Below are 27,983 nucleotides of genomic sequence, written 5' to 3' on the forward strand. Positions count from 1 at the left end.
CTAGTGCCTCTGTGTGTCCCTGTGTACTGCTGTTCCCAGTGCCTGCTAGCTTGGGCTGTACTACCTACTGACCTGTGATTCCTGCACCTCAGCACTGCAAGGGACTCTTATCTGTCTATCAGACCTTAGTTCCCAGCAGCTACCTGCTTGAGTATGCCTGAGAACTACAATCAGGGAATCTCCTGCAACACAACCCATCACATCTTACACCACGGTCACATCTAACCCAACTTTGAAATCATGGGACTTAGTGGAGATTTCAGGAGCGATTTGCAAGACATCTGACACAGATGTCTATGCAAATTGCACCAAAAGTAATACGTGTACTACTTTAGAAATCGGTGCGGATCCGACCGATTTGACCGCTCTAATTGCGGACAATAGGGTGCGACTTGGCATACGATTTGCAAGTCGCATTGGCATGCAAATCGCATGCCAAGTCGCACCCGATGTGACCAGACTGTCTACAAATGGAGAAAGTTTAGCACTGTTGCTACTCTTCCTAGCCGTGGTCGTCCTGTAAAAATCACTGCAAGAGCACAGCGCAGAATGCTGCATGAGGTAAAGAAGAATCCCAGAGTGTCAGATAAAGACCTACAGAAATCTCTGGCACATGCTAACATTTTTGTTGACACATCTACAATAAGGAAAACAGTAAAAAAGAATGGAGTACATGGGAGGACACCACAGAGGAAGCCATTGTTGTCTAAAAAGAATATTGCAGCACGTTTGAAGTTTGCAAAACAGCACCTGGATGTTCCACAGCACTACTGGAAAAATATACTGTGGACAGATGAAACCAAGATTGAGTTGTTTGGGAAGAACACACAACACTATGTGTGGAGAAAAAAAGGCACAGCACACCAACATCAAAACCTCATCCCCACTGTAAAACATGGCGGAGGGAGCATCATGGTTTGGGGCTGCTTTGCTGCCTCAGGGCCTGGACGGATTGTTGTCATTGATGGGAAAAGGAATTCCAGAGTTTATCAAGACATTTTGCAGGAAAACGTACAACCATCTGTCCACCAACTGAAGCTCTGCAGAGGATGGGTGATGCAACAGGACAATGACCCAAAGCATACAAGTAATTCAACAAAACAATGGCTGCAACAGCACAGAATACACCTTCTGGAGTGGCCCAGTCAGAGTCCTGACCTCAACCCGATTGAAATGCTGTGGCATGACCTTAAGAGAGCGATTCACACCAGACATCCCAAGAATATTGCTACACTGAAACAGTTTTGTGAAGAGAAGTGGTCCAAAATTACTCCAGATCGTTGTGCAGGTCTGATCTGCAACTACAGGAAACATTTGGTTGAGGTTATTGCTGCCAAAGGAGGGTCAACCAATTATTAAGTCCAAAGGTTCACATACTTTTTCCTCCCTGCACTGTGAATGTTTACATGTTATGTGCAATTAAACCATGGCAACATCTAATGTTTGTGTAGTATTATGTTCAGCAGACTGTGTTCTTCTATTGTTGTGACTTAGATGACGTTCAGAGCACATTTTATGCCCAATTCATGCAAAACTCCACGTAATCCCAAGGGGTTCACATACTTTTTCTTGCAACTGTATATCTGATAAAGATATAGAGTCTTCAACAGATTCTAAATAGCTTAAAACCTAATCGTGGTCACCCTTAGACATGCATATTTTTTTTACTGTACCTTTGTTCTCACAAGCCATCCACTGTATCGGCCCCTTATCATAATTATGCTGTCCAACAGAAAAGGTAAATACTCTGACCTAGAAAAAATGGGAAAAACTGGTAATTACTTAGGCATTAAATAATATGCAACTCTTCTTCAGTTTATGTAAGTTTAGGTTTAGTTGCTTTATATGGTTTAACATTATCTATAGATTTCACGATTAGGAACATAACTTGCATTGTCACTTTTGCAGTAAAATTTGGATAACACCAGTACTTTATATTTGTTAAATGTTCTCATTCACACAGCATAATGTATTTAAAAAGTTCTGCTTTTTTATGCTCAATTCTGGAACCAACAGCATTGTAAAATCTTACATGGATCTCTTTGCTCATAAGGGAACTGGGTAACTGTGTTTGCCATAATTAACCCTGTCTGTCCTACACAGACAGATCTTCATTATCAGTTGTAACTAGATTTGAACACTGTCTGTTCTAACAAACAATTAAAAGTTTAGTAGCTGGGCTTCTAGCATTGTATGGTAATGAGAGGTAGCTCATCCTGTTTTTAGGAAAGATCCACATTGTTCAAAAATCTCTGAAGTCAGCCATTACACCTTCTACTAAGAAATGTGGTTTATATGGGAACACAAAACAAACATATAGTAGAGTTTTGTCCATTTCGACTGAAAAAGTGGAAATGTACTGCCATGCGTCTACCTGACTACAGACATTAAATCATCTCTCGATGCAGTTGAAAAATGGCCATATCAGGCAACTCATGCCTACAGATACTCTAACCCATGAAGATCAATAACCATTTGGGTCATTAGGTCAGAAGCTTTTTTTGAGTTTCTGACATCACCACCTATATACTGGCAAGCTCACCCTGCTTGCCTCCCTCCCCAAATCATTCCTCTGCCCCAGCTCTGGTCCCCCTACTATCCCTGCATGGCCCAGCTAACTGCCATCATAAACCCTGGCACCTGGGCACAGATTACATAATTTCTGTGATGGGCACCAGGGAGCTGTCCCCTGCTGAGAACCTCATCCTGTCCTCCTAACTGAGCTCTAGGCAGTCTGCCTCCCTGAAGTACCTACATGTGTATTCACCACATGAAAGCTACATGCCTGTTACTGCACACACCGCCCCCCCCCCCAACTGTCTTGGTGGGCACAGCGGGGTCACACTGTTCCCAAGATTCAGTGCCTGCTGAAGATAAATGCCGAGTTCCTGTTTGTGGCCTGGGGCAGAACCTGTTGCCAGGTCAAGCCAACACCAAGCTTTGAGTAGCCTGGACACAGTATCGTGCCCAGCTCCAGAGATGAATACTGGAGTGAGGCCTGGAGCGCATTGTTATCTCTCCCCCTTATTCTGCTTATATGTTGTGTGTGGTCCTGTGCTGCAGCCAGACTTCACAGTTCCCCCCTTACCAGGACCTAGCAAACTGCAAAAGACCTCTGCCTGGCCTTCCTCCTCTACCAGCCTCTGAATTCCCTCACCTGGATGCTCTTGTCTGCTGGCTAATGAGTCCCTTAACTCTTGCTGTGCCAGAATCCTATCCAACCCACCCTTGCTGTGTGCATGGATTGTTGTCCTGTGCTAAGGACTTAACCCTTGCTGTACCATACCACTGTCCACCCTTGATGTGTGTCCAGATTGCTGACCTGTGATAGGGACTTCACCATTGCTGTGCCAGAGCACTGCCTGCCCTTGCTGTGTGCCTAGATTGCTACCATAAGGACTTAACCCCTTTTGCACCAAACTCCTTGTGCCTGGATCACTGCTGTGTGCTTGACCTAACCCCTGATGTGCTATAACCCTTGTGCCCAGATCACCACTGTGCATTGGACTGAACCCTGACTGTGCTTCTATATCCCCTGTGTCCAGATCACTGCTATATGCTAGACTTAACCCCAGCTGTGCCATACCTCCCTGTGCCTGGATCCCTGTTGTGGGCTAGACTTAACCCTGCTGTGTCATACTCTGCGCGGATTACTGCTGTGCGCTGGACCTAACCCCTGTCATCCCAGATTATCTTGATTTTCTGTCTGTGTCCAGACGGCCCTTGTGAACCTATCCTTCCCCAACCCTCTGTCAGCCTAATCCCCCAATAAAGAACTCCATAATCACCTTTGCTTTCTGCATGTGGTCTGTTCCACTTGCACCTCCATCACATATATTTTTGATTATTCAATGGTCATCCAAGCATACCACAATCAACATGCAAACAATCATTTAATATCCTTTAGATGATTAGGTGTAGTTGTGTAACAAGGCTATACCTTGAATTCTAAGTAAGCTCTCAACCAACATTAAAACAATTACACTGTGCTTTGTACATTTTAACTCTAAGAGCACCAAACATTTACATTAAGGGGAGAACACGCTATGTGAATGATATTGCTGGACCAAAAGTAGTTAAAATTGGTTCTGATAGATATACCATAAGGTGCATTTTCCTTCAAAGAAGCACATCCCTGATGAAAATATAGTGTGGGCGGATCTTGTTCTGGTCCTAGACTGCAACCTCTCTGATTGTGACAATGGGAGCACGCAATAGATGGAAAAATTCTTGGATGTGGGCTGAGGAGTGTCTGGTACTAAAGTTTATTTCATGTGAAGGTCTTTTTGAAATATTTGATGGCTAAGAGCATCAAACACAGCTATCACATTTCGGGTGAAAAAGCCTCCCTCCTTTTCAGGGCTTGAGCAGTCAATAATAATATAATCATGAGAGAATGTATTAAGGGACCATGTTAGGACTCGATGAAGATTAGAATATCCTAATAGCACTAAACTCAGTACGCTGAAATATGTAGCATAAAGTGCTGATGAATGCTTTCATCACATTAGAACTAATTAAAGTATATCTGGAGCCAAAACTTTTTTCTGTTTCAATTGGAGTAGGAAATAGATAAACTCCATGTCTGAATTCTTTTTTCAATAGGAGAGATTTCCATTATCTTCCTTTCCTGCAGACAGGACAGGCCGTGAGAGGATATCCCTCCATAGTGAGGGAAATCTCCTCTGAGACCGTTGTCACCAAAGCAAGTGTCCCATTTGATGATTTACCCTCTATTCCTGTTCCAGTGCATTTTTTGATTTTTTCAATGAGCTCTGGCATCAAGTTGCATGTTTTAGCAATTTCATTATTTAGTTAATGACAAATTGCTCAAAATATCTCACAAATAGTGTATTCTCCAAAATAAGTACACACAGCAAATGTACTATCAAATAAATGTCAGCAGAATTTTATAGCGTTAACAATGACAAAGACAGTTTTTTTTCCTTTTGACCTTCCCTAGTAAAAGATAACATGAAAAAAAGAATATTCTTAACAATTATCTGTGAACACCCCTAACAACATCTGAATGGATCATTAATTGGAAGAGTACTTGTGGAAATTGAAGAGAATGAAAAATGTAAAATGCTAACAGAGCTGAATCAACCCTGCACATGACCCAGCACAGACCTACACAAAACTCACTTGAGATATACCAGACACATAAGCACTATACATTTACATCTACTAACTGCAGATGATTCCAGGACAAGTTTATAAAGAATGCAGTGCATTAAGCACTGACCTCTGTAATGTAAAGGAGGAAACCAGTTTACACAAACATTTAAGTATCAAGTTCTATACTTTTGATAAAAATGTATAATAAATGTAAAGCAACGGCTTTCATGACTATTTTAATAAGTACTGTAGATGTCATTGCACTTGACAAATTATTTCTTCAGTGCATCACTTTACTAACCAGCTTCAAACAAATGCCTAATCTCCAATGACATTAGAATTTCAGGGCTCATGTGTGAAAGCATGTACAGACTTGCAAAAAAGCACACAGCTATAAAGAGTAGAAGGACTTATTTTCAGCAGACCCTCCGTTTTTCATGTTTTGTATCTGCTTCTCTTATGTTTCTAATAAAATGTCCATTAACCTGCTTTGTCTACAAATGTAATTCACTTTATGAATCAGGGGACGTGACTAAAATTGCATTGGTGTGAATAAGTTTTACAATTACAATTTAAATATAAATTAAATATTGTGTGATATAATGTTGTATATCCAGTTCACAACCGAGCCATAATCAAAAGATGTCTACGGTTGGAAGTGGAATACCAGGGTTATGGCTGCAGCAATATGCCATAACCTTTTTATTTTTTTTTCAGCTGTTGATTCTCTTTCTGCTAAAAGTGAGCCACTGGAGAATCCACTGCTAGGATCCTAGATCACTTTTAGAAGCGATGGGTGTCCCCCCCCCCCGGTTAAACTGGTTACCTGTAGAAATTTTTAAAGAGTTGCCAATGGAGATTTTAAGTACCGTAATTTGGCACCATTCCACGAGCTGACATGTTGGGTATCTATTTACTCAGCGTAACATCATCTTTCATGTTTTACAAAAAAGTAGGGTTATATATTGTATTTTTTTTTAAATTCATTAAAGTTTATTTATTTTTTTTAATTGCATTTGAAAAATCGCTGCACAAATTCCATGACATAAAAAATTGCAACGTCTGCTATTTTATTCTCTAGGACCTCTGCTAAAAAAATATATAGTGTTTGGGGGTTTTAAGTAATTTTTTTGCAAACAAAAAAAAAACACTGATTTTTGCATATATGAGAGAAGTGTCAGAATTGGCACAGTAAGGTGAATATCATCTTACCTTGTGTGCTTAGCACACTGAGTAGTCAACAATCTACTACTGTGCATCCAAGTGCCATCACTTCCAGCCACTGCCATCAAGCCTATCTATTAAACCCATTCTGGCACACAGCTTGAAGCTGGCCATACATGGAGCAAATTTTCTAATCAACCATCTGAAAATCGCTCAGTGGGTGGCCCTGTTGGCCACCTCCTGCCCAAGATCCCTTGATTGAAAAATAAAAAATCCAGTTCAGAAAACTGTTGAGTGAATAGTGGCTGCATCCAATCAGATACAGCTTCTTTTTGGATATTTTGACAGATGGGGACTGGCTAACAAACTACAATAGCCACGCAGAAGAATTATCAAACCTTGCTGTATAGTTCGGCTGGAGAAAACTTAAAATAAACTATTTGTATATGGACAGCTTAACAGGCATTGAAGACCATGGTAATATTATTACATACAGGATTGCAAATAGCACTGATGAAATATAAAGTACAGTACCCAAAGCTGACATTTACATTTTAGTTTACATAAGGTACATCAGCACAACATAAAATCTGACAGTTTGAAATGGCTTACAGTACTAACATTATTAGTATACTATTATCATAATTAAGTCTGATAAACTTTACTGACTAGAAATATTTTACGTGTCTGCAATATTACACGAATGGCAGTAAGGTATGTGAGAATGATCGAGCTAGGAAAAAGATATTAGGGCTACTTTATACTAGATATTTTCAAGTTTGTCAAGTTAATAGACACTTGTTTGGGTGACATCTGTCCCTTTTCTTTTTTTTTTGTTTACAAATGATTTTATTGAAAAAAAGCAGGAGAAAATACAAAACAGTGTCCAAATATTACAGAAATTAACAAAAAGGAACCTAACCAAGCCAAGCCAAGCCAAGCGATAGCGTCAACAAATACATGCAAATGCTTATGCTTAGAATACACTATAATATATTATCTAGGAAGTGACTTCCAAAATGTATATACATATCTATAAAAAGACTTCAGTCATGGGAGAAGAAAAAAAGTGATATGATATCATGACTTGGTTTGAATGAGACCCAAGAACTGGTAAGTACATAAAAAGGAAACAACAACAGTTTGGAAAGACAATAAAAACCCTAAAACAATGTGAAAGATGTGTACTGGAGAGTGTGATGGATGCATCCAGACAATTTTATAATTTCCATTCTGGAGGTAGCTTGGGACCAAGATACTGAAGGGGACTGACAATTTAGAGCTATTGCCCAATGGATAGAGAGAAACAGGGTATACAGTAATCTTTCACATGGGGTAGGGACATTGGGGAAGGGTGCGGATAGAAATATCGGCATAGTGAGAGATATACTAGAACCAGCAATTTAGTTAGCTTTATTGGCAGCTTGTTGCCACATCGCCTTAAGCACTTGACAATGACAGAGAGTATGTATTAATGTGCCACAATCTGGACACCCCCTGATGTTATTAGGTGAGAATGTGCCTTTTCTTTGTAGGGATTTCCTATCTGTTGTGTTTCGGATACAAGAAATGAAGGGAAATGTTCCCAATGAGACACAGACAAAAAATAAAAAATAAAGTGTCAGGGGTTTTAACCCTTGCCTACTCTATCCAAAACTAAAAAAAGTTTTGCCTTTGCATAAATAGGCAAGAAAGCCAAAAGGTGGGTTTGTCTTATTCCTTATCTAATTACCATGTGGGCACCATCCCTTCATTTCAAATAGAACTACAAAACCTCTCTCCCCAAATAGCAAAGTAGGGTGAGGGAAAAAAACTGGGACTTTGAATACACCACTCAGAGAAAACACAAACGTATATGAAAAAAAAATCACCTTTGTTATGTCATTAAAAATAAAGTCTATTAAATGTGTGACAATCTAACATTTATGGCAAACGTTGAATATAGACTACATGCAATTCTTCCTAATATGGCATTAAAGATCATATAGAAACCGTTCAGTAAATGCAAATATCCATTATATGGTCTCTAGGATCAAAGCTTTGTGTGGTAAATTGCTTCTTCAGGATCCGTGCCTAATTCAATATTGTGTCCTGTAATGACCCCGGGGCTGGCAGATAGAATGGAAAAATGTGTCAACCTGCTCAGCAGACTTTCCATCACTTCAGGACCTGACAGGAAGAGATGGAAAATACCTTACAATGGGCACAGGTGACAAAAAGACCGAACTTCTAAACCCTGCCTGCCCCATTGATGAATAAACAAAATTTCTTTCTGGAATTGGCACCCATATTTAGGTATGGGAGAATTCAGATGCATATTTATAAATGTGACCTAGTAATTAGAGTTTTATTTCACAATGAGGTTTTGCCATCAGCGACCATTGTCCCCAAACCATGGCCTGATGACTGCCAGGAACTGACCCCTGCAATAAAAAGGCCCTACATGCAGGGCTTTTTTATTAAATACCTAGGCAGTCACTGTGTAGAGTGGCAGTACATGTCAGGCAAAATGTTCCAGCAACCTGCTGTGTTTATGAGGTGCATTGAGGAGGAGTAATATTTTGGCCCATGGTACCTGTATAGTCCAGGATATGATGTCATAATGAGCGCCTTGGGGGTTGGATTGGTCTGTTATTGCTGCTAATGTAGCAGCCAGGAAGGGGGGTCAGGATATGATGTCATAATGAGCGCCTTGGGGGTTGGATTGGTCTGTTATTGCTGCTAATAAGCAGCCAGGAAGGAGGGTGGGAGAGGAATAATCTTTTAATACTAACACTGTGTAACGGAAGCGGGTGGTATTTTATTACTGCCAATGTAATTTTATTATTCCCACTAACAACAATACCCAGAAGAAGGGATTCTTTTATTATGAACAAAAGAAAATTACTTGATTCCCATCCACACATTCGATATGGATGTGAGAATCCCTCCCGCTGAGCTATTATGTTCTCACAGCCGGGAGACTTCCCCGCTATCAGAATACACTGATCAGCACCGCTAGCTATAGCTGAAGACACTGATCAAGAGAAACATTTCTGGCTGGTTGTATACCATAGCTGGTTGCTATATCGACTTGTATGCAACCAGTCTATCCATACATGGATCAAAATTCATTCAGTTCCTGCAGAACCAGCTGAATTTGAATCCATGTATGGCCAGCTTTAGTTCTGATGCTGGAGCATTTTTTACTCCTACTAACCATGGTCCAGCCCACCAAAGTCTTATGGATGGGAAACTGGTCCTTTGTTTAGAAAGTTTGGGGAACCCTGATATAGGTTACACTAAGCATAATTTTTTTTAGAATTAAAATAGAAATCTTAGCACATTCATATAATTTACACAATATATCCATTACCAAAAATATGTAAGAATAATAAGAGTGGCTACCTTGCACATAAATACTTATAATTTGTGTGCAATGTAAAAGTCACCATGCAAATAAATAAAAAAATAATAAAAAATATGTTGTGTTACAATAATATTACAAAATTAAATACTAATATTAAATATTAAAAAATATTACAAACAAGTCTACTTTTCCAGCCTCAATTTCCTTATCAAAACTCATGACATGTTTATTTTACAGAAACAAGTACTCATTTCAGTGCTCAGCTATTTTAGGATTTACCATAAGATACTGATGTCTGACCCTCTGCAAAGTTAAAGAACTGTCACATGTTCTAGTCACACAAAATGTTACTTCACTGGAATTCTGGCATAAAAAACAGATGTCACTATATTAGATTACAGGAAATATTAATGTTCAGATTGTTCAGGCAAAACATGTCTTTGCTGACAGTGTCATCTAGATAAAAATTTACAAACGTCATTATGAATAGAACATTTACTGGTAGTCCTGATGGCATTTGACGCAAAGTTTACACAGGGCTCTGTTTTCTTGCTCTATGTGTTTGCCCAGAGCAGTGAGGAAGTGAAAAAAAGATGAACACTGGGGTAGGGGACGTTAAAGCAGATCTGGTTGCTTTAAACCTGTATGAGAAAACAAAGTGACCCTGCAATGGCTATTTTCATCCCTGTTTTTCTCCCCTGCCACTAGGTAAACCTTCCTATGTAAGCTTTCACTGTTAAAAAGTGAAAACCTGCAAAGGACTAAAACAGCTCTCCTAGCCCCTCATATGACACTATCTACTCCTTTAGTAAACAGAAATGGTGTCCTGGGATTTTAATCAACATAACTGGAAGCAAAATGATTGCATAAAAATGAATACATTAGAAGAGCAAGAGCAATTTTCCAACATAGTTCAGAACATGTTAGCCATTCTATTGCTCATATATTTATTTATTTATTTATTTATCGAGTTTATATAGCGCCAAAGGGTTTGCTCAGCGCTGTACAATAGGGGGGGACAATACATGAAACAGTACAGTAACATCAAACAGCACACAAGGGGTAAGAGGGCCCTACTCTTTTGAGCTTACAATCTAGGAGGGAGGGGGTAGAGGTACAGGAGGAAATGGCTGTGGGGGATGGAGTGGTAGGAGGAGGGAAGGGCAGCGGCTGTTAGGTGAGGGTGGGGTAGGCTTCCCTGAAGAGGTGGGTTTTCAGGGAGCGCCTGAAGGTGAGGAGGGAAGGTGACAGTCTGATGGATTGGGGTAGTGAGTTCCAGAGGATGGGGGAGGACCTGGAGAAGTCTTGCAGTCGTGCGTGGGAGGAGGAGACCAGGGAGCAAGATAGAAGGAGGTCCTGTGAAGAGCGAAGGGTACGGGTAGGGTGGTACTTGGGAATCAGGTCGGTGAGGTAGTTAGGGGCAGTGTTGTGAATGGCTTTATAGGTCAGAGTGAGCAGTTTGAATTTAATGCGTTGGGCAATGGGGAGCCAGTGGAGGGAGAGGCAGAGGGGGGTGGCAGAGGTGGAGCGGCTGGTGAGGTGGATGAGTCTGGCAGCTGAGTTCAGGATGGTCTGAAGCGGGGAGAGTTTGCACTGGGGTAGGCCGATGAGGAGGGAGTTGCAGTAGTCCAGGCGTGAGATAATCAGGGAGTGAACGAGTAGTTTAGTGGTGTCTGGGGTAAGGAAGGAGCGTATTTTGGCGATGTTGCGAAGGTGGAGCCTGCATGTATTTGTGAGTGATTTGACATGAGGTTGGAAGGAAAGGTTTGAGTCCAGAATGACGCCAAGGACCTTGGCTTGCTGGGCGGGATTGATGGTGGTGTTGTTGGTAGTGATGGAAAGGATGGGGGGGGGGGCACGGGAAGGGGGAAAGACGAGAAGCTCGGTTTTGGAGAGGTTGAGTTTGAGGAAATGGAGCGACATCCAGTCAGAGATGTCGTTTAGGAGGTGAGTGATGCGGGCGGAGAATGTGGGGGTGAAGTGAGGGGTGGATAGGTAGATTTGAGTATCATCAGCATAGAGGTGGTAGTTGAAGCCGTGGGAGTGTATGAGTTTGCCAAGGGAGGAGGTGTAGATGGAGAAGAGAAGGGGTCCAAGGACAGAGCCCTGGGGGACCCCAACAGAGAGGGGGAGGGAAGAGGAGGTGGCGCCGTTGTAGGAAACGCTGAAGGAGCGTTGGGATAGATAGGACGAGAACCAAGAGAGAGCGGAGTCTCTGATGCCAAGGGAGAGTAGTTTATTAAGGAGGAGGGGGTGGTCGACTGTGTCAAAAGCCGCAGAGAGGTCTAGGAGGAGGAGGACAGAGTAGTCGCCTTTGGCTTTGGCGGTTAGTAGATCGTTGGTGATTTTGAGGAGGGCAGTTTCGGTGGAGTGTAGGGGACGGAAGCCGGACTGTAGTGGGTCAAGGAGGTTGTTGTCAGTTAGGTGGGCGCTTAGGCGATCGTAGACCAAGCGCTCAAGGAGCTTGGACATGAGTGGCAGCAGGGAAATTGGTCTGAGGTTGTTGAGGTCAGTGGGGTCCAGGGAGGGCTTTTTGAGTATGGGGGTGATGTGCGCATGTTTTAGGGGGGAGGGGAAGACGCCAGTAGCGAGGGAGAGATTGAAGATGTGGGTAAGGGAGCGGATGAGGGAAGAGGGGGGTGACCGGAGGAGTTGAGAGGGGATAGGGTCCAGGGGGCAGGTAGTGAGGCGGGCTTCTGAGAAGACTCTGGTGACTTCCTCAGTGGTAGTAGGGCTGAAGGAGTGCAGTGATGGGGGGGTTACGGTAGGCAGGGCCTTGGGTGTGGTGGGGGGCAGTGCCGTTGCAAGGTCAGAGGAGGGGAGAGATGAGAGGGTGATGGAAGGGGGGAGGCTAGATGGGGAGGTAGACTGCAAGTTGACTATGTCCTTGCGGATTGCGTCAATCTTGCTATGGAGATGAGTGGCAATCTCGTGGGCGGTAAGTGAGGTACTGAGTGGAGGAGGGGGGGGAGAGAGCAGGGAGTTGAAGGTGGAGAAGAGTCGGCGAGGGCAGTTTGAGAGGGTGTTGATCAGGTCAACGAAGTAGGCCTGCTTGGCGGCGTGGAGGGAGGAGGTGTAGGTGAGGAAGGCAGATTTGTAGAGGGAGAATGCATGAGGGGACCTGGTTTTGCGCCATAGTCTCTCCAGCGCACGACTGCGACGTTTGAGGCATTTAGTGTGGTCGTTCTGCCATGGTTGGAGCGGTCTGGGTTTGATGTTGCGTGTGGTTAGGGGTGCCAGAGAGTCTAGGGTGGCTGATAGTGAGTCGTTGTACGCGGTGGTGGCTAGGTCAGGACATGACAGTGGAAGGATGCTGTCGTGCAAGCGGTCGGCAGCCGAGTGGAGGGGGGCCGGGTGCAGGTTGCGGAGGTTGCGGCTGGTGATGGTTTGGCGCACTGGGGGGGGGGAGTTAGGGGAAGGGGAGATGGAGAACGTGAGGAGGTGGTGGTCGGAGAGAGGGAAGGGGGTGTTAGTGAAGTGGTTAAGGGTACAGAGGTGGGAGAAGACGAGGTCCAGGGTGTTCCCATTGATGTGGGTGGAGGATTGAGTGTGTTGTGTGAGCGCGAAGGAGGTGGTTAGGTGGAGGAGTTGAGAGGTAGCTGGGGTGTGGTCGTTGATGGGGATGTTGAAGTCCCCGAGGATGATGGTCGGTAGCTCAGAGGAGAGGAAGAAGGGAAGCCAGGCGGCGAAGTCATCCAGGAAGCGGGCTATGGATCCGGGGGGCCTGTAGATCACTGCGATCCTTAAGGGGGTGGGTGAGAAGAGCCGGATGCAGTGAGTCTCGAAGGAGGAGAAGGTTAGGGAGGGGGGGTTAGGGAGGACCTGGAAGGTGCTCAGCGGTGATAGGAGCAGGCCGACACCACCACCTTTGTGACCGCCCAGTCTTGGTGAATGGGACCAGATGAGACCTCCATGAGAGAGTGCCGCAGGGGAGGTAGAGTCGGTGGCCTGTACCCAGGTTTTGGTGATGGCTAGGAGGTTGAGGGAGCGGGAGATAAAGAGGTCATGGATGGCAGTTAGTTTGTTGCAAACCGAGCGGGCGTTCAGAAGTGCAACCGAGAGAGGGGGGATGGATGTGGGGAGGAGGTGCACAGGTATGAGGTTGAGGGGGTTGCGGCGGCTGGCGGGAGCAGGGGGGTCCCTGGAGGGGGGGAGAGGTGGTGAGGGGCCAGGGTTCGGGGAGATGTCCCCAGCGGATAGGAGAAGGAGAAGGGTGAGGAGGGTGGCATGGGAATGGGAGGTGCAGGAGCGTGTGGGTCTGGTAGTGGTGGCACGTGGGTCGACCGGGGAGTGGAGTACCAGGAGGAGGTGGTGAGTGCCGTAGTGGGGAGAGGGCAGAAGTGAAGGGGCAATGTAGAGCTGTTTTGGGGGGGTGGGCGGGTAGAGGGAGGCGATTTTTGGGATGGAGGAGAGGAAAACGAGGAGAAGAAGTGCAGGTGGCATGCTGGGGTGAGTGCAGTGCTGTTCGGGACAGGGGAGGTGAAGGGATACGGGTCAGGGCGAGGTGATGTGGAGAGTCTATATCACCGTGGAGGAGTCCACTAGAGTCCTTCTGTAGGGGGAGAGTGGGAGTAGAGTCCAGCAGCTGGCTGGCTGCAATCTGTGGGTGCAGTATGCTGGCGTCCGAGGGGGCTTCAGTGGGTCTGGTGGATCGGCGAGTGGAGGGGACGTAGGGTGCGATGTTGGGGGGCGTTGGCAGGCAAGGCGTCTGGTGATGCTGGCGGCTCGGTGACTGGAGATTCGCTGGGTGGTCCGGTGGGAGATTCGCTGGGCGACGTCTCGATTCGCTGGGCGACGTCTCGATTCGCTGGGCGACGTCTCGATTCGCTGGGTGGTCCGGGTGTTGGGTGACCAGAGGTGGTAGCTGGGTGCCCGGTAGCTGGGTGCTGGGTGTCCAGGGGTGGTAGCTGGGTACCCGGTAGCTGGGTGCTGGGTGTCCAGGGGTGTTAGCTGGGAGCTTGGACTTCGAGTTGCCAAGCAAAGGCCAAGAGATGGGAAGGACGGGAGAATCCTCATCAACAATGCATTGCAATATCTGGAACGGCATTAAAGACCCATGGTTTTACGGAATCCCCTCGATGCAGGTAGCGGAGGTGCGGCGTTGTCCTGGAAAGGTTCCTGGTCTGGGGCTGGCTGGTGCAGGGTGGCCCGCAGGGTGCTGGGAGGCCTGAAGCAGTTCCCAGGCAGGGTCGCCGGGTGCGAGCAGCTGGGTGCCCCGAGGTGGCGGCTGGGTGCCGGGTGGTCTGGGGTGGTCCCAGAGCTAGGGAGGGCTCCAGGGAGACCGTGAGGCCGTGCCGGTTCCTGGTGGTCCAGGGTGATCAGCGAGGACCCAGGGCTGATGGGGAGGGCCCTGGGCAGGCAGGCAGGTCGGCGGGACCCGGTGGGCAGAGCGGTGACGGTCCGGGTAGATGTCCGGCGATCCGGTCCGATCGCGGCTCGGCCGCGGCCAAAATCGAGGCCGCGGCTTCGGGTGCGCGGGTAGGCCGCGATTTCCGGGGCTCCGGGAAAAGGTCCAGAAGTGGTCCCTGGTGGTCAGGCTGGGCCGGGAGTGTCTTAGGGGCCCCGCTGGGTTCCGCTGCGGCCCGGATGGCAGCGGATTGGGGCTAGGAGCGCAGGAGCTCCTAAAGCGTGTCTGCTCCCGCCGCCATCTTGGCATAGAGTTGGCATCTTGGCATATAAAGTAATAGTCTGTTTTGCTAATTCAACAGAAAATACTGTAAATATTATTACCTTGTTGTTGATGGGTAAAGTGTTTTATAAAGCCATTCAAGAAGCTATTACATTTTGAAAAATAAAATTACAGCTGACCTTAAAGTGGTATTAAACCCCAAACCAAAAATGTAATACATTGCAGCTTACCAATCACTAGATGTGGTGGCTCCAACTTTCGAGACCCTCAAAATTTATAGAGTTAGGACTGCAGAGACTGGGATGCCATGACATGGCATCTGCAGCTTATGCATATATTTGCAAATGTGTGCAAACTAAACCCCTTGTTTTTTTTTTTAACATGCACCACCCTTCCATGTGCTCCTTGCTGCAAAGGCCTGTTATAGGTTAGGGTGGTTGACATTTGTTTGTAGTAGATGTGGTGGCTGTAATTGTTTCCTTTTCTTTTCTTTCTTTCTTTCTTTCTTTCTTCCTGGTGACCTGGCCAGTAACACACCTCCTGTATTGGAATGCCCCCCACTCCTGATAAAAGGAGCATATGAACAGCTTTGGACAGCAGCGTTGTCAGTCTGGGGGAGGGGAATGATAAATATACTAGAAGATTTAGATACCCACTTGTTGACCTGCCACAGTACATATAATATGGCAGGACGGCACAGCAATGTACCTGTATGTCGCTTTCCTGTAGCTTGGGATCTCCAAACTGGCGTCTGGAGTGGGGGCATTATCACAGCAGTAGATCTAGGTATGTGCATTAGAAAGTAACACATAAAGGTGAAGCTTCCATAGGCAATGGATGGCGTGTCTGCTGTATGCCTTAACTGATGCAGGTTTTTTGTGTTTTTTAATCATTTGATTAATGCATCCTCCTATGCATTGCCTTTTGAACCTCTGGGTCAGATCTTTGGCTACCATTTTCACATTGGTTCCATCAATTGCCCTTCACGCCTACAGCCATACTCTGTGGGACTCTTTAGCAGATTGGGGTAAATCCCCTTTGTTGGGGCTACTTGGTGGTATTCATTTTTCCATACTCAACTGCACCCCATGAATGCCTGAAGCAAAAGTGTGAAATGCCTTTTTGCACCCCCTTCCTGATATACATATATTGATTATGCTGTTGTATATATGTGTTTTGAAAACAAATAATTGAGGAGGAGAGGTGCCTCTCAGGGCGGAAGGGGGGTGGCATTTAGGGGTATATGGCCTGCTTTAATCCTTACCTTGGGGACTAGATACACCCCATCTGTTTTTAAATGAAATGTTGTCACTAAATGTTGATTTTTTTTCTAATGTGTTCTATTTGTTCTGAAAAAAGATATCAGCACTGGTTAAAATACATTTTTTTCTTTTTTGGATTACCTTTCAAAAAACTCAGTGGTGATACCACCAAAAGAAAGCTCTATTTGTGTGAAAACAAAATTATATAAATTTCATTTGGGTACAGCGTTGCATGACCACACAAATGCCAGTTTAAGTAGTGAAGTGCCAAAATATAAAAAAAAATGGCATGGTCATGAAGGGGGTAAAATCTTCTGGAGCTTAAGTGGTCACACTAGGAAATTAAAGCCAAACTCCAGCTAAAACTGCAAGTACACAGGTTTTTTTAATTTTGGGATAAAGGTTTTATATATATAAAAAAAGCTGATTATTGTAAGCATCCCTCTCAGTGATAAATGATCTGTCTCAACATTCTAGAAGCTACATCTGCAGAACAGCTTGTTCTGCATATGCACCTACCAGCCAGATCACCAGTCAAAAAAATAAAGGAAAGAAAGTCTGAAAAGGAAAACTAATACAGCCAACACATCTATGAATTTGTAAGCTTCAATATAATAATTGTTTGCTTTTGGGTTTAATACTGCTTTAAACATTTTCACTAGAGGTTGGAAAGTACACTTTAAAAATATTCCAAACACACGAACATCTGTTTGTTATGCAACTAAAAGCAAGTTATTTCACACTCTAATAAAGCCTTTCTCTAAAGCTAAAAAGAAAAAAAATATATTTTTATGAGTAACAAAGGGTTTTTTAGGTAGGTCATGCAATTTGTGTATCTAAATCTTTTCAGAGCAGCACCAGGTAAATTTATAGTTACATTATTCTAGGAAACCAAAAAGTAGGAACATGAAAGAGGGCTTGGAAATCTGTGTCCGAGTAAATCTCCATGCTCTTACTCAAGAGGTTTTCTGAAGTCTGTGTATGATAGATAGCCTAACTGCCTTGTATCCACTTGCCTGCATGATATTATCCTGTATAATTTCCGTTCTTTTCCAGGGCCCACACCAGCAGGTGTTAGGAGACTTAATTTAATAGATTTGGACTTCACAGAATTCTTCAGCATCTGGTTGCTTTTTTTTTATACACTTTCATACATCTAATGCTGATTAATGTCTTATATGTTTCTGAAAAACTATCCAGCAAATCTTTATTTTTTTACAGGTAGTTTACCAATTATGAAGCTAAAGTAATTTAAAACAAAAGTGTAAGAAGTGTAACTAAATTAATGTTTTATACTTTTGTATACTGTCATAAACTGCCAAAAAATAGAGTGAATCTGCAAAAACGTCTGCTATTTATATTTTCATTTGTAAATGCTGCACAATGTCTGCTTAATTGGCAGACAATTATTCTCCTGTTGCTTCTGTCCTGTTCCCTATTTTAATAATGTCGCATAGTTAGCCCTATCACTATACACATAATCTCTGTGCCAACACAAGATAAGCATCTCCCCCACCCTCTAAATATTCCTGCAATTTGAGTTACAAAAATCCCCGAATCCATATGACACACCAGGGCCTTAGTCTTCTTTCTTGTAGAATCCTTTTTCAATTGTTCCCATTGTTGCCTCATGAGATGGCCACTGCCAACTGGGTGTCCATTGTTGGGAGTCCTAACAGGTCCTGAAGACTCATTTGTGGGCATAGTGTTTTCATGAAGAGAGGTGGCTACTTAACCAGATGGCAGCAGACACAGACTACATCACATTAACAGTCATCACTTTAAAAAATAAGTCACAGGGGCGCATGCGCGGCCGTCTCCGGGATGGATGCATTCTGACAGAAGCTCTGTCCACCCGCTAGCTGTCAGCACGGCTCACGCCGACTCCAAGGCTTCTAACTCACCCCGTCGGGTCACATCAGAGGGCAGAACCCACACACTGAAATGCCGCAGAAAGGCTCCGGGACAGCCAGGGAAGCTTACTAGCTTCTTCCCTGCTGTCACATCACAGATCCAAGATGGCACGGCGGCTCCTTAAACGGCCACACCACCTGTCACAGCCTGCATGACAGACCATATGAGGAGAACAACAAAGCCCAGCAGCTGGATCCCAAGCTCAGAACCTCTCTTTATCCAGGGGACCTTGGTGAGTCTTCTCCCCCTCTGTCACCCACCACCAGCAGTCCAGCCAAATCCAGGCCCAGACTGGACACAGACCCCCTGACTGATATTCAGCTACAGCCTCAACCTCTCTTCACGCAGATATTACCTCACACTGCTACGCCATCTCTGATAGATTCCTTCCCTCCCTGCCACTGACCAACCTATCACTGAAATAAGCATGAAGAATATGCTTCTATCTTTACGTCAAACTATCCACAGTGACCTGACCACATCAATCTCCCAAATTTCAAATGTGATACAACAACAAGACCACCGACTGCGTCATATTGAAAATAAAATGGGAAAAATGGTCATAGCACATAATGACCTGATAGACGCACACACAGACCACAATACAGAGATTGAAAAAATAAACCTCAAATTAGCGGATTTAGAAGACCGATCCAGACGCAACAATATTAAGTTCAGGGGTATACCTGAAAATATTACCAATGACGCATTGATCCCCTACATCCTTCAATACATGAAACTTCTCATGCCATCACTCTCGGATATAGAGATAGCCATCGATCGTGCTCACAGGATTCCTAAGCCTTCTTTCCTCCCAGCTTCAATCCCCAGAGATGATCTGACGTGCATCCATCTTTATCACATAAAAGAAAAATTAATGGCGGCAGCAAGGAACCCACCCCCACTCCCGCAATCACACGCAAACATCAAGTTTTTTGCCAATCTGTCAAAAGCTACATTACTCAATTGCAAAAAGCTGATTACTATAACTAAAGCGCTTAGGAACCACGGAATAGTCTACCAATGGGGCTTCCCCACAAAATTGACCGTTAAACACCACGGTGCAATCTTTACAATCAAAACCCTAGAAGTGGGTATGGACCTCCTGAAGACCTGGAATATAATACCTACGACAATCCACCTCAGCTAATACACAACAAATGGACGCTGAATGGTCCTAAAACATAAAGCCCTCAATCTATCTACACCACTATGCCTTGGGCATTATAATTTTGCAGCCTCAAGCTAGCAAACGGCCCGTTACCAAGCATTTGCATGTTACAGTTTTTTCGGTATGACCTAGTTTATGGTCAATACCTGTTCACACCCCCCAGTTTTTCAGTAGCAAGATCCGCTACTCTTATGACTTGCATTTTTAGCAATTTTTTCTTACCCATCCTTGCCTCCCTCCTTTCCTGCACCACCAGTCGACTGATCAACTCCATTGTTCTGAAAATCTCACTTCAACAAGGAAAACATTACCCAGTCCAATGACAGACCCAAAAACGCACCATCCAATCCGCAGAAAGACACCATCATCAACGACCATGACCTCTCCAACTCTCTCAACAACTACGAAAACAACCATCCTACTCAACCAAACCACGTACTAGCCAACAAAATGGTTAAGATATCCTCACTTAATGTACATGGACTCAACTCCCCCTTCAAAAGATCGCTGCTCCAAAAAGAATCACGCTCACTTCACGCTGATATACTCCTCCTACAAGAAACCCATTTCGCATCACCCAAGACTCCTAAGTTTCATATCCATGGATACTCCCACCTATACATGGCAACAAACCCCCCCCCCAAAAAAATGGAGTCATTACAGCCATAAAGGACTCTTTCCGATTCCTACACATTTCTGAAACAGCAGACCCTCATCTTGATCTGCAAAATCAACAACATTCCCTATACATTGGTTAATGTATCCGGTCCCAACAGCAATCAAATTCAATGCTATAACAAACTCCAATCAACTATCTCCTCTCAGAAGCAAGGTAGACTTATTATGGGCGGAGACTTCAACGTTATTGGTAATTCTCTTCTAGACTCCTCCACCAACAGACGCCCCTCTAAACATAACTTCAACCGCTTTTTGCATGACCATGATCTTTACGATATCTGGCGATGCCAACATGGCACAGAAAAGGACTACACATATTACTCCATTTCTCATCTTTCATACTCCAGAATTGACTTCTTTGTCACAGATAAATGGACACTTCAACACATGACGTCCTCCAACATCGGAAATATATCCTGGTCAGATCACGCTCCAATCAACATAACCTTAGACAGCAACCAACATTCTCCAATCCCTCGTCTCTGAAGACTGAACTCAGCGATATTGAACAACCCTGATGATAAGAAACATTTGCTAGAAGCAAAAATTTATTTTTTGAATGCAACGATACTTCTGATATTTCTATAACCACATTATGGGTCGCTTACAAAGCATACATGAGCGGTATCCTCATACAATTAAACTCCAGCATCACAAAACAGCGAACACAACAAATTGACCAACTCCTGACTTCCATAAGTCAAAAAGAAGACATTAACAAAAAAAATCCAAATCCCTCCACTTCCGCGGCCCTAGCTGCAGATAGAACTAAACTCCGAACCCTTCTACTTTATAAATAAGATCTTAATCTATTAAAAACCAAATCTTACTCCTTAGGCAATAAAGCTAACTCCTTTTTAACAAAATTAATCAAACAACGACGCCTTAACCACTTGAGCTCCAGAGGATTTACCCCCCTTAATGACCAGGCCTCTTTTTGCTACTCGGCGCTGCACTAATTCAACTGATAATTGCGCGGTCATGCAATGCTGCACCCAAACAAAATTTATGTCCTTTTTTTCACACAAATAGAGCTTTCTTTTGGTGGTATTTGATCATCTGTGCGCTTTTTATTTTTCACGCTATGAACAAAAAAATGCCAAAAATTTTGAAGAAAAACAATATTTTTTACTTTCAGCTATAAAAAATATATAGTAAACTCAAAGTTGGTTATAAATTTAGGCCAAAATGTATTCTGCTACATGTTTTGGTAAAAAAAATCCCAATGAGTGTATATTGATTGCTTTATGTGGAAGTTATAGCGTCTACAAACTATGGTATAAATACTGCAACTTACGCCATTTTTCTGCTATACAGCGCTGCGCTAGTTTAACGGACAATTGCGCGGTCATGCAATACGGTACATAAATGAAATTTACATCCCTTTTTTCCCCACAAATTGAGCTTTCTTTTGGTGGTATTTGATCATCTGTGCGGTTTTTATTTTTTGCGCTATAAAAAAAAAGGCTGACAATTTTGAGGAAAAAAAACAATATTTTAGACTTTTTGCTATAAAACATGTCCAGTAAAAAAAAATGCAAAAATCAAATTTAGTCATAAATTTCTGCCAAAATGCATTCTGCAACATGTCTTTGCTAGAAAAAAAACAATACGTGTAAATTAATTGGTTTACGTGAAAGTTATAGCGTTTACAAATGGCGGGAAAGATACTGGGATTTTTAGGGTTTTTTTTATACTAATAATGGCGGCGATCAGTGAATTATGGTGGCGATCAGTGACCTATGGCAGCGACCAGCGACTTATGGCGGGACTGCGGGACTGCGGCGGGCTTTCTGACATTGGGGGGTACTGACTTAGGGTCACTGACATCCCCAAAAACACTAATACAGTGATCAGTGCAAAAAGAAAAACACTGACACTGTACTAATGGCACTGGGGAGGAAGGGGTTAACTTTATTTTGCAGGGAAGGGTTATCTGAGTGAGGGGGAGTGTTTTACTAGGGGGTGGGGGTGTGTGCTGCACAGGACACCGCTGAGCGAGAGAGAGAAACTCTTCTGTCTCGATCAGCTCGTCCTCAAGCTGAGAAGGAAGTGACAGACAGCACAGCTACTGCAGCTGTGCTCTCTGTCACTGTTTACCGCCGATCGCCGGGAAACAGCCGCTAAGGACCGGCTGTGACCCGGCGACTGACATCCGCGGCGGTGATCGACGGGACAGATAGGGCGGCGGCGCGCCTCGCGCGCGCCCCCTATTTGTTTACAAAACACACGTTTTAAAACGTGGTTTTGCCTGCCAGTGCCGCCCTGCCGCCGTATATCTACAGTGGCTGGGCGGCAAGTGGTTAAATCTAAAATCTCCTCAATCCAACACCCAACTACCCATACATCTCTTACAAACCCGCAAGATATAGCTAATGCATTCGCAACATACTACCAGAAACTTTATAATCTCAATTCGGACCTAAACACAACACAACCGTCAATTGCTTCCATACAAAAATTTCTAAGTGCTGCGAAACTCCCCCAACTTACCCCTTCGCATCTATATCTAAACCTATATCTCCTTGAGAGATAGAAAAAACATCAAAACTTTACCTCATAATAAATCCCCAGGAAACGATGGTTTCACCAAAGAATTCTACAAAACTTTTGCCCCTGACCTTTCACCATACCTGACCAAGTTATTTAATCACGCCTCCTCTATATCAGAATTCCCCAAAGAAATGCTACAATCTATAATCACCACTATCCCTAAACCGGGTAAAGACCTTAAAATGGTCCAAAACTATAGGCCTATCTCATTACTTAACACAGATATAAAACTCTATGCTAAAATAATAGCCCAAAGACTCCTTGAATACCTCCCCATCCTAATACACCCTGACCAAGTAGGATTTATCCCTGGACGCCAAGCCCCAGATGCAACTAGAAGACTTATATCTCTTATCCACAATTTAGAAACCACCAAACAATCCTCCTTATTATTATCTGTAGATGCAGAAAAAGCATTTGACCGCATACATTGGCACTTTATGCAACAAACATTACAAAAATTTGGGAACATAGAATGGATGCTATCAGCTATTCTCTCACTATACTCCAACCCATCAGCTATAGTTCTAACAGATGGCACACTCTCAGACTCATTCAACATTTCAAACGGCACCAGACCAGGATGTCCTCTATCCCCCATAATATTTACCCTACTCATTGAACCGTTAGCATCAATACTTAGAGATGACCCCACATTTACAGGAATCACACATATGAAAACAGAACATAAAATCAGCTTATTCGCAGATGACAATATACTAATGATAACTAACCCACACAAATCTCTACAGACAATCCACTCACATCTCCAACACTATGCGGAAGTATCCTACTATAAACTAAATGAAACCAAATCCACCATCCTTAACCTCCATACACCGATCCAGGCCCAAACAATGCTTGCCAAACAATTCCCCTTCTCTTGGGAACAACACAATATCCCCTATCTAGGAATCAAAGTCACTGCTACGACAGACCAATTATATTCTACAAACCATAAATCTCTACTTGATAACATACCAAAAGAACTCATTAACCTCCGCACAGGATCACTATTATTATTATTATACAGTATTTGTCAGGGCTCCGGGTATGACCAGAGGTATGTGAACTGACGCAGGGAAACGCAGGCTGCAGATATGTTATAAACAATATAATTTATTAATACTAACAATACAAAACGCAGTGCAATACTAAAACATAAACAAAGTGCAAACGAACCAAACCAAACCACCCACAGATAACAATACATACAATGCAAGTGTAGTTAGGCAGGCCGGGTCAATAACAATTGGGCAGGTAGGAACAGGAGGAGCAGGCAGAGAGTAGTCAGGTCACGAGCCGGGTACAGCAACTAATGGGCAGGTAGGTACAGGGGGTCAGGCAGAGAATGGTCGGGGTCACAAGCCAGGGATCAAACAGGAGAAGTCAGCAGAGGTCAGGATCAAGCAGGGTCGGCAACAAGTCAGTCAGGCAGGAACAGGAATGCAGGTAACAAGATACAGGGGCCCATGGAAAAACACACACCAAGGCACAGACTGCAGGTCTGGCCATTACTTAAATACACCTCCGTAATCAGCTTCAGGTGTTTGGCTGACTGCAGGGTTGAGTCTCTGATTGCTGAGAGCACCCACTGGCCAGCCCTGGTACTGCAGCCCACAAGGCAGGTGAGTCCCACCATTACTGGCAAGTCCATTCCTGACAGTACCCCCCCCCCTCAAGGAGCAGCCTCAGGACGCTCCAAACAGTCCTAGCTGGGCAAAATGTTCCACCGCCCGGGTCTGGTAACTGGCGGGATATCAAAGACTGGCACATCGGGCTGGACTCCGGGCAGAGGCACATCGGGCTGGACTCCGGGCAGAGGCACATCGGGCTGGACTCCGGGCAGAGGCACATTGGGCTGGACTCCGGGCAGAGGCACATCGGGCTGGACTCCGGGCAGAGGCACATCGGGCTGGACACTGGACAGAGGCACATCGGGCTGGACACCGGATCACCAGGTGGAGCAGCAGGCACAGGGCCCCCAGGCGGGGCGGCAGGCACCGGGCCCCCAGGCGGGGCGGCGGGCACCGGGCCCCCAGGAGGAGCGGCGGGCACCGGGCCCCCAGGAGGAGCGGCAGGCACCGGGCCCCCAGGAGGAGCGGCAGGCGCCGGGCCCCCAGGAGGAGCGGCAGGCGCCGGGCCCCCAGGAGGAGCGGCAGGCGCCGGGCCCCCAGGCAGGGCGGCGGGCCCCCAGGCGGAGCGGCGGGCACAGGGTCATCAGGCACGACAGCGGGCATCGGGTCACCAGGCATCAGGTCATTTGGCTCGCCAGCGGGCACCGCGTCATCTGGCAAGGCAGTGGGCACCGAGTCACCAGGCACAACAGTGGGTTCCGAGTCAACTGGCATGACCGCGGGCACTGGGTCAGACATTGGATCGTCTGGCTCGACAGCGGGCATCGGGTTACCAGGCATCAGGTCACTTGGCTCGACAGCGGGCACCACATCATCTGGCAAGGCAGTGGGCACCGAGTCACCAGGCACGACAGTGGGATCTGAGTCAATTGGCACGACAGCGGGCACCGGGTCATCAGGTACCGGATCGTCTGGCTCGACAGCAGGCACCGGGTCATCTGGCGCTGGATCGTCTGGCTCGACAGCGGGCATCGGGTCACCAGGCATGACAGCGGGCACTGGGTCATCAGGCATTGGATCGTCTGGCTCGACAGCGGGCATCAGGTCACCAGGCATGACAGCGGGCACTGGGTCATCAGGCATTGGATTGTCTGGCTCAACAGCGGGCATCGGGTCACCAGGTATGACAGCAGGCATCAGGTCATTTGGCTCGCCAGCGGGCACTGCGTCATCTGGCAAGGCAGTGGGCACGGAGTCACCAGGCACGACAGTGGGCTCCGAGTCAACTGGCATGACCGCGGGCACTGGGTCAGACATTGGATTGTCTGGCTCGACAGCGGGCATCGGGTCACCAGGCATCAGGTCATTTGGCTCGACAGCGGGCACCGGGTCATCTGGCGCTGGATCGTCTGGCTCGACAGCGGGCATCGGGTCACCAGGCATGACAGCGGGCACTGGGTCATCAGGCATTGGATTGTCTGGCTCAACAGCGGGCATCGGGTCACCAGGTATGACAGCAGGCATCAGGTCATTTGGCTCGCCAGCGGGCACTGCGTCATCTGGCAAGGCAGTGGGCACGGAGTCACCAGGCACGACAGTGGGCTCCGAGTCAACTGGCATGACCGCGGGCACTGGGTCAGACATTGGATTGTCTGGCTCGACAGCGGGCATCGGGTCACCAGGCATCAGGTCATTTGGCTCGACAGCGGGCACCGGGTCATCTGGCACTGGATCGTCTGGATCGTCTGGCTCGACAGTGGGCATCGGGTCACCAGGTATGACAGCGGGCATTGGGTCATCAGGCGTGATAGGATCATCAAGCTGGATCAGTTCATCAGGCTGGGTATAGACATCAGGCTGGGTACAGACATCAGGCTGAAGTGCGGGTGCCAAGGCACCAGGCTGAACTACGAAAGGCAGGTTCTCAGACGGCAGGCTCACCGGTTTGGATACTGGCAGGATGGTACTGGTTGGAAAGAATTTTCGCTTTTTTCTGGTTTTAACTACTGGAGCACTGCAAGTAAAAGCAGGTCTGCAAACGAATGGAGCAGCTGAGGACAGAGAAGAGCTGGAAGATGGAACAGAGGAGGGAGCAGTTGCTACAGAGGACTTCTTTACAGGGTTAAAGAAAGGATAGGTGCAGCGAGTGGGAGCAGAGGACTGGTATGTGGTAGTTAGCAGAGTATACTGGGCCGTCACTGGGGGTGCTGTCGGGGATGTAGGAAGAGTGCCTTGAGCGGAGGAATGACGTTGTAAGCTGACTGAGGCTGGGTGCAACAAGTCTGACCATGTCTGCAGTATGGGTTGAACAAAGCTGAGCTTACACAAAGCCTGTCTGGTCAAAGACTGCACTGCGTTTATACAATCCCTTAATACCTGTGGTGAACATGCAGCATAATGCTCCAAGAAGCAATCCACATCATCCTCTAATAACCATACCAGGGACTCTACCTGGTCTGCACTAAATGGTGGCAAAAAGTCATTCCTACTTTCAGGGGTACCAGATGAAGCCAACTCTACACAAACCTGAATCAAAGGTTGCACCTCAGAGAACTCTGTGCCCTGATCTATAGAACATGAGCGATCCGTATACATTCTAGCAGTTGATCCCGGGTATACTCCCTCAGAGTCTGATAAGCATATTCTCTGTCATCAAAAACCAGCAGCGACAAATACACAACCTCATCAAGATCCATTCTTCCCAGCAACAAGCCAAGATGGCTTCCCTGTGCAGCCACTTCTGGTCAGGATTGGCCTTGGTGTAATGTCAGGGCTCCGGGTATGACCAGAGGTATGTGAACTGACGCAGGGAAATGCAGGCTTCAGATATGTTATAAACAATATAATTTATTAATACTAACAATACAAAACGCAGTGCAATACTAAAACATAAACAAAGTGCAAACGAACCAAACCAAACCACCCACAGATAACAATACATACAATGCAAGCGTAGTCAGGCAGGCCGGGTCAATAACAATCGGGCAGGTAGGAACAGGAGGAGCAGGCAGAGAGTAGTCAGGTCACGAGCCGGGTACAGCAACTAACGGGCAGGTAGGTACAGGGGGTCAGGCAGAGAATGGTCGGGGTCACAAGCCAGGGATCAAACAGGAGAAGTCAGCAGAGGTCAGGATCAAGCAGGGTCGGCAACAAGTCAGTCAGGCAGGAACAGGAATGCAGGTAACAAGATACAGGGGCCCATGGAAAAACACACACCAAGGCACAGACTGCAGGTCTGGCTATCCCTTAAATACACCTCCGTAATCAGCTTCAGGTGTTTGGCTGACTGCAGGGTTGAGTCTCTGATTGCTGAGAGCACCCGCTGGCCAGCCCTGGTACTGCAGCCCACAAGGCAGGTGAGTCCCACCATTACTGGCAAGTCCATTCCTGACAGTATTTATATAGCGCCAAAGGGTTTGCTCAGCGCTGTACAATAGCTAGGGGGACAGAACATGAGACAATACAGTAACAATACAATACACGGGGGGTTCAAGGGCCCTGCTCTTTTGAGCTTACAATCTAGGAGGGAGGGGATAGTGGTACAGGAGGAAGTGGCTGTGGGGGATGA

At 45.7% G+C, this 27,983-nt stretch overlaps 1 protein-coding gene across 5 annotated transcripts in view; it reads right to left on the bottom strand.

Annotated features, from left to right (window-relative positions):
• The window catches only part of CACNA2D1 (calcium voltage-gated channel auxiliary subunit alpha2delta 1), an 857,854-nt gene that overhangs the window by 171,007 nt on the left and 658,864 nt on the right, over positions 1-27,983 (bottom strand). For all 5 annotated transcript variants that reach the window (XM_089685880.1, XM_089685888.1, XM_089685869.1 and 2 more), the window contains one exon: positions 1,674-1,752. In XM_089685880.1, the coding sequence (XP_089542006.1) occupies positions 1,674-1,752 (79 nt within the window). The remainder of the gene's footprint in view (positions 1-1,673; positions 1,753-27,983) is intronic.

The sequence above is a fragment of the Staurois parvus genome, unplaced genomic scaffold (assembly GCF_062004578.1).
Source record: "Staurois parvus isolate SC_StPar_1 unplaced genomic scaffold, SC_StPar_1.0 ptg000019l, whole genome shotgun sequence".
Classification (NCBI taxonomy): Eukaryota; Metazoa; Chordata; class Amphibia; order Anura; family Ranidae; genus Staurois; species Staurois parvus.